At 38.2% G+C, this 13397-nt stretch overlaps 2 protein-coding genes across 3 annotated transcripts in view; one reads left to right on the top strand and one right to left on the bottom strand.

Moving 5' to 3' along the window:
* LOC108161672 (voltage-dependent calcium channel subunit alpha-2/delta-3) overlaps positions 1–9546 on the bottom strand; it is a 34174-nt gene extending 24628 nt beyond the window's left edge. The window contains exon 1 of the mRNA XM_017295977.2: positions 9102–9546. Within this exon, the coding sequence (XP_017151466.1) occupies positions 9102–9127 (26 nt within the window). The 5' untranslated portion in view covers positions 9128–9546. The remainder of the gene's footprint in view (positions 1–9101) is intronic.
* A 169-nt stretch (positions 9547–9715) lies between these two features.
* On the top strand, positions 9716–11149 carry LOC108161689 (accessory gland-specific peptide 70A). 2 transcript variants are annotated; one of them, XR_004472660.1, is made up of 3 exons: positions 9716–9873; positions 9948–10454; positions 11135–11149. XR_004472660.1 is itself a non-coding variant. In XM_017296002.2 (2 exons), exons 1-2 carry the CDS (start codon positions 9756–9758, stop codon positions 10001–10003), a joined length of 174 nt encoding a protein of 57 aa, XP_017151491.1. In that variant the 5' UTR covers positions 9721–9755; the 3' UTR covers positions 10004–10409. The 2 variants fall into 2 exon arrangements, 1 of the variants encoding a protein (XP_017151491.1); XM_017296002.2 differs by lacking the exon at positions 11135–11149 and having other exon boundaries at positions 9721–9873; positions 9948–10409.
* The last annotated feature ends 2248 nt before the right edge of the window (positions 11150–13397 follow it).

The following is a 13397-nucleotide window of genomic DNA, read 5'->3' as shown; positions in this document are numbered from 1 at the left end:
AGTCGGGGTGCGCACACTTTTATTGATGGAGTTCTTGCAATATTGGCCGGACTGAAACGTAAGTAAGTATGAACTTGTTCGTGGGAACAGGAAGAAGGCTTTCGGCATTAAATTTATAAAAATAGCAGCCCCATCTGTTATCATCGGTTTGGGGCCCAAATGTGTCACCATTCATTCCTTGACGGCAGCTGTCTTCTCCTTCCATGTGCTGACAGTCTGACAGCTCTGGGGAGTGGGAGTCAACTAATGCTGGCATGTTTTGAAACCTTTTGTAGGTTTAAGAAAAGAGTGTAAAAAAGCATTAAAATTTTTTTAGAATTGTTTGCATAGCAAATTTTTACGTTGTTTAAAGGTGAATATTAATTTCGCTTAAAATTAATCTCAAATTTTTCTTAGTTTTCTGGTTGGTGTTAATTTTCCACATATATTTTATACCTACGATACCACTTATGAGATATCCTCTTTGTAGATATTTTAAGTAAATCTTAATCATAATACTGGCCCAGGCGGATAAGTAATCGGCGTCACCAAAAGATCCCATTTCTAACCACACATAAATACTTTTTACGATCAGTGTTTTCTATCAGCTAAGAAAGTTTCAGTCGGTTAATAATTTTTTCGGGAGTTTTAATGATTAATTATCTAATGATTCTATCTAATGATACAAATAATTTTAATGTATATGTTTAAAGGAATATATACATATACGTATATTTGCACCTTTCGGTGCAATTTGAACGAATTTGATCGAATTTTGAACTATTCGGAAAACGGAAAAAATGCAACTGATACGCATCAACGTACAAAAAATCGGAATGATATTCGATGAGCGCAGCGCAGGATGAAACAAGCAGCGAGAGATGGCTAAGGCTCTAAATATTTCTCGTGAACGTGTTGGGAATGTTTTTCGCGAATATTTAAATATGAGTAATCTTTCGTCAAGGGCGAAGCCGCGATTGCTCTCAGCGGAAAACAAACGCCACCGCTCGAAAAAGAGTTCGGCATTGTCGGCCAACAAAGTGAGGGCTGGGTTTTCTGGGATGCCCGAGCGCATAATCATGTGGATTAACTGGAAAAAGGCAGAACCATTATTGGAGAATACTACTCCAATCTTTTGGTACGATTCGATTTAGAACTGATGAAAAAAATCACATGACGAAGAAAAAAGTCTATCAGTTTCACCAGGACAGCGCTCCCGCTCACAAGAGCGTTGTCGCCATGATAAAATTGTATGAATTAAACTACGAAATTTACCAACCCCCCGTTCTCCAGATTGGACACCCTATGACTATCTCTCTCAAAACTTAAAAAATGGCTAGGTGAAAAGAAATTTCAGTCTGTAACACAAACGACTATTTTGAGCGCCTGCACAAATCCTATTTATGGAAGTTATTTACAAACTTTGCTAACCATTTATTATGTAAAAAAAATATTGTAAAAAAACGTGGTTTCTTTGATGGGACGACTTTTTATCAGAGCACATTCGTAGCTGTATAAGTTTTATTATTATACCCGATACTCAAAATGAGTATTGGAGTATATTAAATTTGTGGTAAAAGTGGATGTGTGTAACGTCCAGAAGGAATCGTTTTCGACCCAATAGCATCAATAGCCGAGTCGATTAAGCCCTGTCTGTCCGTCTGTCCGTCCGTCCACCTATCCGCCTGTCCGCCAGAATCAAGAAAACAATTTCATTCTTTCTCGCTCTGTCTCTCTCTAACACACAGGTTTCATGGTCGGTTTTGCCAATTGACCGTTTTGTGTCACAATTTCGCCACACCCCCTTCCGCCCCCGCAAAGGACGAAAATCTGAGGCATCCACAAATCTCAGAGACTATTAAGGCTAGAGTAACCAAATTTGGTATCCTCACTTCTGTTAGATCTCACTATAAAACGTATATCTCAAAATTTCGCCCCACCCCCTTCCGCCCCCACAAAAGACGAAAATCTGTTGCATCCACAATATTGCACATTCGAGAAAACTAAAAACGCAGAATCATAGATAATGACCATATCTATCAGATTGCCGAATCTGGATCAGATCGGATCGATTTTATAGCCAAAAAGAACAAATCTATTTTCAGTGTCTACGCAGCGCCGGACGTCACGCTCAGACTGATTTTCTGTCTCTCTCGCACGCATTCTATGTCGTGTCGTGCAATGTTAGCGCCGTCTGATGGAGGAGAGCCATACTGACTAAGTATAGGGTAAAAATGTAGAGTTGCGGTCTCCGCAGCAACTCACAACGTTCCCCCTCATTTTTTTTACTTAATTTGATCAATAAATATTCAAGATAACAATGCCTTTAATAAATAATTCCTCAGTTTGATCTTAGCACTTTTTATTTTAATTTAAGTAGATCTGTAGGATTTTTTTGTAAAAATAAATCGCTCATCTTAATGATTTTGTATGATATATTGCTTTGAATTATAGTTGATAATAGACAACAAATCATCGTCTGTCGATATTATAATATTGAAATAATTTTCAGCCATTGCCGTTGGTAATTAAAAGCCAATTTCTCATATTTGAACTCATTGATTTGGCAAATGCCTCAGTTCAGAGGCTCGAATTTAATGTATTTACCATAATTCAAACGAAATTCATGCCCAATTCGTTGTTAATTCATGCAAATTCTGTTTACTCAGTAGAGCGCCTAACCTAAGGGCAATTAAGCTAATATAAAAAGCGATAAACAAAATACATACTGAATAACCAAGCTTGCACAAAGCCAAACAAAAATGAACACGAAACCGAGTGCTAAGCGAGTAATTTAATCTGCATCATTAATCAAGAGGGCGTACGCTCTGATTATGCCACTGAATCAGAGCCCAGAATGCATTAAATTTCTAGCAAAACAAAAAATACGAGTGCGACAACAACTCTCTCAGAGACACACAATGTTAATTTGGTCAATGGTTTCTGATAAAATCGATAGCGAAATGCGAGCGGAATTTTCACCTGTAAGGCCAGCAAATAAACAAGCTGAAAATAGCGCCAAATGCAGAGCAGAAAATTACTCAACTTTAATTAACAAGTTTTTTGCACGGCACGCTATAGAATGCGCCGTGAATGCATTTAAATTGACTTTTTTGCAAGTGAATAGCAATTAAAATAATTATACATAAAGCTCTGTCCAAATTGGATAGCAGCAAAAGGACATCAACAAAACTATGCCATCAACAGAAACCAAACTCGAGCAATCTTTCCATTTTATACAATGGCTGAAGGAATTACAATTTTAGTTAGACAGGTGAACCGTTAGTATATATATATGTATATATAGCTGCAGACTTCATATTGTTTGTTTTTGTTACCCGATACTCAAAATGAGTATTGAGGTATATTAGATTTGTGGTGAAAATGGATGTGTGTAACGTCCAGAAGGAATCGTTTCCGACCCCATAAAGTATATATATTCGATTGAGCCCTGTCTGTCTGTCCGTCTTTCCGTCCGTCCGTCCGTCCGTCTGTCCGTCCCTATCAGCGCCTAGTGCTCAAAGACTATAAGAGCTAGAGCAACGACGTTTTATATCCGGACTTCTGTGATATGTCACTGCTACAAGTATATTTCAAAACTTTGCCCCGCCCACTTCTGCCCCCACAAAAAGCGAAAATCTGTGGCATCCAAAAATTCAAAGATACGAGAAAACTGAAAACGCAGAATCGTAGAGGATGACTATATGTTCTAGAGTGTAAAATCTGAACCAGATCGTATAATTAATGTAGCCAGAATCAAGAAAACAATTTCATTCTTTCTCGCTCTGTCTCTCTCTAACACACAGGTTTCATGGTCGGTTTTGCCAATTGCAAAATATGAGTTCAAGGATCTCAGAACCTATAAGAGCCAGAGCAACCAAATTTGGTATCCACACTACTGTGATATCGGACCTTGACCGTTTTATGTCACAATTTTGCCACACCCCCTTCCGCCCCCGCAAAGGACGAAAGTCTGGGGCATCCACAAATCTCAGAGACTATTAAGGCTAGAGTAACCAAATTTGGTATCCGCACTTCTGTTAGATCTCACTATAAAACGTATATCTCAAAATTTCGCCCCACCCCCTTCCGCCCCCACAAAAAACGAAAATCTGTTGCGTCCTCAATATTGCAGATTCGAGAAAACTAAAAACGCAGAATCATAGAGAATGACCATATCTATGCGGTTGCTGAATCTGGATCAGATCGGCTAATTTGTATAGCCAAAAGCAAGAAATCAATTTGCAGTGGCTACGCAGCGCCCGACGTCACGCTCAGACTGATTTTCTGTCTCTCTCGCACGCATTCTATGTCGTGTCGATTAATATTAGCAGCGTCTGCCGGAGGAGAGCCATACTGACTAAGTATAGGGTATAAATGTAGAGTTGCGGTGTCCGCAGCAACTCACAACGTTCCCCTCGTTTTTTTTTATTGTTTTGTTGTTTTTACATATAAAATTTAAGTCGTAATAACGGAACGGAATAAGAATACGATCGATGTTGGGACAGCTCTAAAGAAAGTTTATGATTAACCTAACTCTTGACACTTATAGTCGAGGAGACATACATCCTAGATAAAGAGTATTCAAAGCAGAGTCTTAAAATGTTATGAGCAATAAACAATCGATTTCAACTAACAACAGATCCTTAAGTCTTTATTCGGTTAAATCCCATTCGGAATACCCACTGTGGCTATGTTGAATAATCTCATAATTTTACTTGACCTGGATTGCTCGGCATTGTAGTTGCTGTCTTGTGCTTATTACGAGAATTTTTGGCAAATTATTCAATGCAGTAAATGGGTGGCATTACACATTCCTCTGGTTAAAGCGGCTTAAATAAATTCCAAAGGCTCAATGGGCATTACAGGGCATGGCACACACACATTCTGAGGCAAAAATAAAGCATTATTCCCCAACAAAAGATAAATTGCAGTCGAGTCAAGGTCTGGGCTTGTCTGAACGGCTGATGAACTGACCATTCGGATACTGGTGAGTGGACAGGCCTAGGCATGCAGGACGAAAAATGTCAATTGGGCTTCAAGTAGCACACACACATATCTTTGCCTGCCCCTCTGGCTCTCTGTGCCTCTGAGTGCCTCTTTCTTTGACCTTCATCGTAGAGGAGGCATGCTTGTTAGTGGCAAAGCAAGTTAAGAGCTTGACACTGATGAGTGTCAAATTAGTCCAAGCAAAATGTCAAACAAGAGGCCAAGTTGAGGGTTGGTTGAACTCCAAATATTTTGCATGTCAGGGAAAACTGGTCTGATTTTGGGAAGTGTACGAGTGAGTAAATTCCATTAAGACATCAACTACTCGTACATTATGCTGCAGCGTTTTCTGGGGAAGTGCACATCTGATATTCAAAAGTGGAAACCTCATTCCGTTTCAGTAAATTTTCCAATGCATATTCATAGGGGTATGCTTTGATGCATTTCAAACTACACAAAATTTTCTTGCTGACTTGCAGCAATAAAACTTTATTATTACGTTGCTTTGCTTTTTTCTGTTTTTTGTTTTATTATTCTGCTCTCTCTGACTCGTTTTGGCAAACATCAAATATGATTCGAGTATTCGGAGGCAGGGAAATTCTAAAACATTTACATAAGTGCTAATTTCCTAATAAAAATTCAAAAGTAAATGCAAATGCAAATTGCGAGTGGCTGGGGGAGAGCACAAAGTCAGAGTCTCGGAGCAAGAGTCGCTCGGCTCGGTATATTTATGCATGAATGGAATTCAATTTGCATAATTAAAGTAAAATGCATAGCCACTGCTAGTAAATTCATAAATAATCCAGCAATAGTAGTATATGGATTACAGCACAGGAGAGAAAAAACAAATCATTTCTCAATGTTTACTACACCATAGGAAAATTATGCAAACTAAAATGTAATACAATTGAATGTCAAAAGTCTTGTGTTTGCCCAAATGATTAAATTGTGATTATGCTATGGAAGCTCCTGAATGCACAAAAAACGCAGTGGCGAAAAATTAAAAGTCATCAGAGCGTATGAGTGATTGTCATGTGCCCGACTAAGTCAACCCATTAAGGCTGTCTAGCCCTAGTCATTAGGTATAATGGTTTCCGAGCATGTGCTGGTCGGTAATCCATTGGCTTATCTTACCCCTACTCTCGCCTCCGTTCCTTATAAGCTCGGCCATATGTCGGCTGCTTGGCCAAAAACTTTTACGCATGCCACGTCCAGTCCGAAAGCCATAAAAGAGTTATCAGTTTTAATGAGGCTGAAAAAAAAACGCCCGTATAGAGCTCTTGAAAACTTTGTCTAACTGTTGAACGATTGCGGCCGACACTTGCAATATTTTATATTTATTTGGAAAAAAATATCGGTATTCATTTACTTCTATGCACATTTAAAATTGCTTTTAAATTTGTGTACATTTGTTTCCATTTGTTTGTCATTTTGTGCTGTAAAAATCAATTGACCTAATTTTGATGGCTTTGAAATTGGTTTTTTGTCCCGCACGAAATGCCATTGTTGGAAAGTATTTTAATTATTTTATGTGACATTTAAAGGATTTGCTTTTGGTTTTTGTTGCTTCGTTTTTATCTCTGTCCAATTTGTTTGTCCCCCCAGGACTTTAAAGTGCATTAAAGTATGATAACATAACACAAACGAAGTTTAATTCGAGTTAATATTCATGGGCTCTTCATTTGAACAAGACACTTTCATGTTTTATTTTGGTTTCTATCATATGCAGAAAAGAAGAGTAATAAGGACTTGGTGTTATATCGAAAACAAAACGTTTTGAAAACCTAATCCGTAAAGGTAAATGAAAAACGATTGATTGAAAGACGAATGATTGTCTCACAAATTTGTGAGTATTAGCCGGCGCCGCGGAAGAAGGAACAATGGCTGTAAAATGTATCAGTTATGGAAAATCGATATGCTATGGTATGGGATGCTGCATAATTAATATTCGGATTAATTGTGGGAGGCGACGGCTCACCCGCTACCTAATCAATCAAACGCGTTTCTATAAAGATTCGATTTTTTGATTTGATCAAAAATGAATAACTAAGAACCAAGAATATATTTTATTACAGATCAGGATAAATATTTTCTCTGCACATAGCTTTAAAGAAATTCATTCGGGGAAAGAAAAATCCAGCCCCCACGTAATCAGCGACCCCAAAAACCCCCGAGCAACGAGTTTCACGCAAATCCGATGAATTTTTTTACCCGATACTCAAAATGAGTATTGGGGTATATTAGATTTGTGGAAAAAGTGTATGTGTGTAAAGTCCAGAAGGAATCGTTTCCGACCCCATAAAGTATATATATTCTTGATTAGCATGAATAGCCGAGTCGATTGAGCCCTGTCTGTCTGTCCGTCCGTCCGTCTGTCCGTCCTCTTCAGCGCCTAGTGCTCAAAGACTATAAAAGCTAGAGCAACGATGTTTTGGATCCAGACTTCTATGAAGAATAAAAGAATCTGCTACAAGTATATTTCAAAACTTTGCCCCGCCAACTTCTGCCCCCACAAAAGGCGAAAATCTGTGGCATCCAAAAATTCAAAGATACGAGAAAACTGAAAACGCAGAATCGTAGAGGATGACTATATGTTCTAGAGTGTAAAATCTGAACCAGATCGTATAATTAATGTAGCCAGAATCAAGAAAACAATTTCATTCTTTCTCGCTCTGTCTCTCTCTAACACACAGGTTTCATGGTCGGTTTTGCCAATTGCAAAATATGAGTTCAAGGATCTCAGAACCCATAAGAGCTAGAGCAACCAAATTTGGTATCCACACTCCTGTGATATCGGACCTTGACCGTTTTATGTCACAATTTTGCCACACCCCCTTCCGTCCCCGCAAAGAACGAAAATCTGGGGCATCCACAAATCTCAGAGACTATTAACGCTAGAGTAACCAAATTTGGTATCCGCACTCCTGTTAGATCTCACTATAAAACGTATATCTCAAAATTTGTTTTTTTCTGGTTAGAAAAAAAACATGATGTGATGTAAAAAATTTGACCTTGGATTCGTGTTCAGGGCCCCAAAATACATAGGGATAGGAAACTCTGGTCAGCCGCGCACGATACTTTTTTTGTCAGTCTGTGATATCATATTTAAAAAATAGATACTAAGAGTACGTTGTATATTAGTTGGAAAATCTTAATCTCTCAAATCTAAAATTAATCTTATTTTCCAGTATATTTTTTCTAAATTTTTACTTTGAAGACTGTGTTGTTGTATTTTTGTTGTATATGTAGGTACTTTAATTTGTTGTCTTTCCAAGTTTCGGTTGTAAAAATCGATGGATTAATGGTTCAGGTGCAGCCGTTTGACTGAATGCCGCATTTTGCCGTAAAAAAAAATATAACACAAGAAACTAATTCATTTCAACTTTTCCCGAGTTTTCAAAGTCAAAATTTCAAAATAATCCGCAAAAAAATTTAATTTAAAAGCTTAATATTTTCAAGACGGTAAGCTTAAGCTACAAAGTGCTTGGGTCCCATTTATAGCTAAATTTATCAGCTTTTCAGAATTCAGATTTTTTAAATTAACAAAAAGAAATCAAAGAAAAAAAAAATTTTAAAAAAAAGCAAACCAAAAAAAAATTCGGTTTGGTGCACAGCGGAAATGTTCAGTTTATTACGTTCAGTTTTTTTTACGTATTTCCTTTATTCAAATTGTTGTTACATTTTCTCATGTTTTTCACTTCGTGCTGTTAAGCGCACAATTTAGTGCATTGCCGAATCTGGCTGCGTCAACTGTTAGCACAAAAACGCAATCGTTTTTGAGGTTGGGTTAAAAAACAAATTATTGATGGAGAATACACAAGCTAAATCGACCTGTTGTCAAATTTATGTTAATGCTTCAATAAGTAATCTTGTTTTTTCCTTTAGATATTAAGATTAGTTTTGTGATATTAAAAGCTTTTTACTTTTCATTTCAGCGAGGAAAATTCTTCTGTCTTGAAAACAGAAAAATCTTGCGTTTTATGAAAACGGGAGCACAATTTAAATTACCGGAACCGATCATGTGCATATGATCAATAAAAACAAACCAATATTTTTGTCCCGAGATTATTTTCCAAATTTGTTGAAACTCAGCCTATTTGTAAATATTTCTACTATACCCACTTTTTACTCACAAGGATCGTTGGTAAGAAAACGGCATTCTCTCGCTCAAACTTTGACCTCCATTTTTCAGCGGCTACTCAGGACAGTCCAGGCAGGCAGGAGGACTGAAAACGAACAAGCTGCAAGTTCTCTTCTCCGTCTCCGTCTGCTTTCCGCCTTTCACTCTTTCAGCTCCAGTTGCCGGAGCGACGATTTCTTGGATAAAACTTATTGGCAGTCAGTGCCAGCGACCGGCAACAATGCATCGTTGATTTCCATAGCCTGAGGGGTTATGATTACCACAAAATCATGCTAATTTCAGTGACTGAGCAATGACGACATATTATGGCCATCGAATTGCGGGATTTTAGTCGTCCCTTCAGCACTGGCTTAGTTTCATCTGTTCTCAGACCAGACTTTGAAGATTACATGACTTTTGGTAACTCCAATCATCAGATATGGGAAATGACACCACCGCAGCTGGTGTCAAATGTGTCCTTCAATACTCGTAGATCGTATTCACTTCCGCTATTACTAATAATCGTATCTAATCTGAGACATTAACGTACCATATCATAAGCATATCGAATGGTTATAGTACCCATGTATTATCCAACAATTTCTGCTTATAAATAGCCTAGCTAATGGACTAGCTCGAACCAGACTCAAAGCTCAGACAACCAGAAATGAAGGTCGCAACTTCAGCAATGCTACTCCTTATGCTCGTGGAAGTTGCTGTGGGCGTGCAGGCCTGGGGCCTTATGTCTTCGCGAAGGCCAACGCCACAGAAAAGCCAAGCACAATGTAAGTAAATTCGGCTGATTAATTCTTCAAACAAAATACATTTTTAATCGGACTCTTCTCCTTCTCGCCAACAGTTCAGAAATGGTGTAGACTTAACTTTGGTCCGGCCTGGGGTGGCAGGGGATGCTAGACAAAAAGAAGTCATCTAGGATGCAGCTTAGTCGTACTTAACCATCGCAATTCTCGACTGAGTAAATAAGAAAATATATTTTCTTGTCAGATTTGGACAGACTGCACCGATTCTTAATTTTTTAAAACTTATCCTGTCTCAATTGTCTGTTGTATCTCTCTGTAGATAGTGTCTTATTTTCACAAATACCAATCTTTCTATACTTTATCTATTGCACTCTCAGCAACAATGGACAAAAATTCGTATCTTTATTTCAATTTGTGTATTTTGTCCTTTATTTTTGTTTATCTCTGAAATACTTTGAACTCTTTTAATTGCCTAATCACTTCCCCAGCTAGCTATATTATGATATAATCTCAATATAAATTAAACCATACCCGAGGCATATCGAATGGGTACAGTTCCATACATGGTAGTTCTTCTTCTTGGGAGTTATGTACTACATCACATGGTAACAGCCCAATTGTAAGGGATTTGGGGGCTACCGTAGAGCGAGAAGCTTACAGAGTCTCCAACACAGTAATGCAACGATTTCAATTGGCAAAGAAATATACGTTTATCAATATATGAATAGAATAACCACGCGCTCCTTAAAATCTCAAGATCTCAAAAACTATTAAATTCTCAAAAAAACTAAAATATTCACCCGTATTGGGTCAAAACTGTTCTTATATCATTTTAAACTGCGTATATTTTTAGCTGCATTTTCTGAAAGTTATATTAATATTTATCCTGCCGACTAGGAAATATTGAGTTTTGAGAAACACTACTCAGATATTAAATTTATTTGATCTGAGATGGTGATTTGATATACATATAAATATATGGCCCCGGGTTTTCCGTAGTGATACTTTAGTCCAGAACGCCAGTTTTTATTATAAGTAGTCTTTACTTATGAATATTTTCGAGTGAGACTTTGGCAGCGAATTAAATGGCGTCGATCGTTGAGGCTGTGTTCTCTTCTCTCTTTGTTCGACGGCCGCTTCTAGTCTCTCTCTCTCTGTTACTTGCTCTGTTATCTCTACAGACTCTGTTGCTCTCTGTGGCTTCCTACCAAATCCCACATATGGCTAACAGATCTACAACTTTACTGCTTATCAATAATTATCAATAAATCAATAAATATTTTAGCTGGTTTACCGATGCCATGATGCACAGATTTACTGCTCGATTTACTGCTACAACTTTGACAAAGTAACCGTCCGCGATGCCTCCGCTTCTGAGCTACGTGAAGTTCGATACTCGGAAAATTAACCATCGCGACTCTAAACTTTTCGACAACGACTGTACTTTCTTATTTTTCTCATGTGACCTAATGCCAATAAATGTGATGTTTAAATTAATTTGAAAGTGTTCAATAGCCAGCTGAATTAATTTGTAATAATCAGAGCTGGCATAATCACCGAATAAAATGCAAGTTAAATAACTAAAAACCAAACAAACATGTTTGCATTCAATTAAAATTACAAAGCCCAGACCTGGCCCAAACAAACAAGGCTGGAATTGAGCGGCAATATGGCGTTGGCATTATGCTATTAGAGACAAATTAAAGGTGAGCTGCAGTCTCAAGCGGATTTTGTGCACTCCAGCACACACCACACAGAGAATATGCAATTATGCGTTGCAGAATTTGTGCAATTGGAAAAAGCAGTTAATTAAATTTGGAAAGCATGATTTCTGGGTTGAGTTTGGGTTGAAATGCGAATGATTTTAATCAAGCTCATATTCAATTTATAAGCTCAGCAGCCTCTCAGTCGGAAGCGTTTAATTAAGCGAAGCGAGATATTCCATTTAAATATTATTACTTTAATCGTGCCAATTTGCCAAAGGACAAAAGGCACAAAGGATGTGGGAGTAATCAATGAGGGAAAGGGAAAGGAGAAGCGAAGCAGAATTGAAATTTCGGCAAGCTTTTTAAGCGATTTAACATGCCATAAAATACTCGTAAATATGATGGTCAATAAATGCGATAATAAAATGTGTTCAGGAAAATACAACTATAGCAGAAAATGCTTCCTCAGGGACATTCGAGGATATACACGCATACTTATACGTATACACACATGCTTCTGCAGAGATATGTGGATATATGTATGTACAATGGACCCGCATCAGAAGAAGGAAACCATTGAAGCAATCAGGCAGTCCATGACCACAGTTACTACATTCCGTCCCATTCCAATCCATTCCATTCCCATCCCATCCGAGTCCCCTTCCGGCTCCAGCTCCTCTATTCGATTATGATAAAATGCCTTTAGGTGACCACAGCATGCAAAAGATGGTGGGGGCGCCGGATCGGGATCGGGTTTTGGAAAGACCTCCGAAGAGCCCAAAATAATAATCGTGCGCATAAATAAAACATTTTAAATCAAGTGGTTTCCCCCACATTCGAAATAAGCAAACAAACAAACAAACAGACAGACCAAACGGAATGGGAAAGGATACAGTCCTGCGAGTGGGAGGAGAAAAAACTGAAATTGAAAGTCAAGACATGAAATATTTATGTATTGTGGGTTCTCCGAAAGTTTTGTGGGTGCGTTGCCATCTTGGCATGTTTGCTATTTGTGGTTTATATGCCAATAAATAAAAACCTTTGGCCAGGCCCACACCATACCCTCCCGAACCCGAGCAACAGACCCAGCAAATTTTAAAGTGTGTCCGTTCGGTGCTCACCAAACTGTAACCAAGTGAACCCACCAATCTGTTTGGTCTGAGGCTCTCCTGAATGACCCTCACTCTCACTGGGACGAACAAATTGTTAGTTGAACTTTGCTCTGGCCGAGTTCCGTTCCCTCTTGATTGAGCTTTAGGTTTTAAGGGTCTCCACCGGCCCCTGTGCCCGCACCTGCACCTCCAGCTCTTGTCCGGCTCTTGTCTCTGTCAGCAAACTATTTGCACTTGGTTTTGGCTATAAAATTGCATAATAAATGTAGCTACAATTTTTGCTCTGGCCGATAAATGTGTAAATTATTTTCAGTACTTGTTTCTGCTCTCCACTTCAGTAAATTTGAATGTTGAGGAGCTTTCTTTTATGTCCTCTTGGAAAGTGGAAAGTGGCAGATTGGTCGGATGAAGTGCGTCCAAGTACTGTACTGTGGAATGGAAAGGTACTCAAAGAAGTGGACCGACTGAATTCACTTGATGCATTCAATGGAATCAAAAATACTAATCTGTAAAATACAATATTTTCGATGAAGAGATTTTGTTGTTTTGTTATTTTTTGCACATACGAATATAGTATTTTCTTGATCAGGATCTGCAAAATACCCTTTGTGATCTGGATGAAGACTGCTCCTCAGCTGTCGTTTGCTTTCTAAACTTTCTAACACAACTAACTGGATGAAGATCTTTTGACAATAACAGAGATTCTCTTTGATAAATAGGTGTCAAAATG

The sequence above is a fragment of the Drosophila miranda genome, chromosome 4 (assembly GCF_003369915.1).
Source record: "Drosophila miranda strain MSH22 chromosome 4, D.miranda_PacBio2.1, whole genome shotgun sequence".
Classification (NCBI taxonomy): Eukaryota; Metazoa; Arthropoda; class Insecta; order Diptera; family Drosophilidae; genus Drosophila; species Drosophila miranda.
Note: the sequence above shows the minus strand (reverse complement) of the source record. Positions and strands in the feature narration are given on the sequence as shown.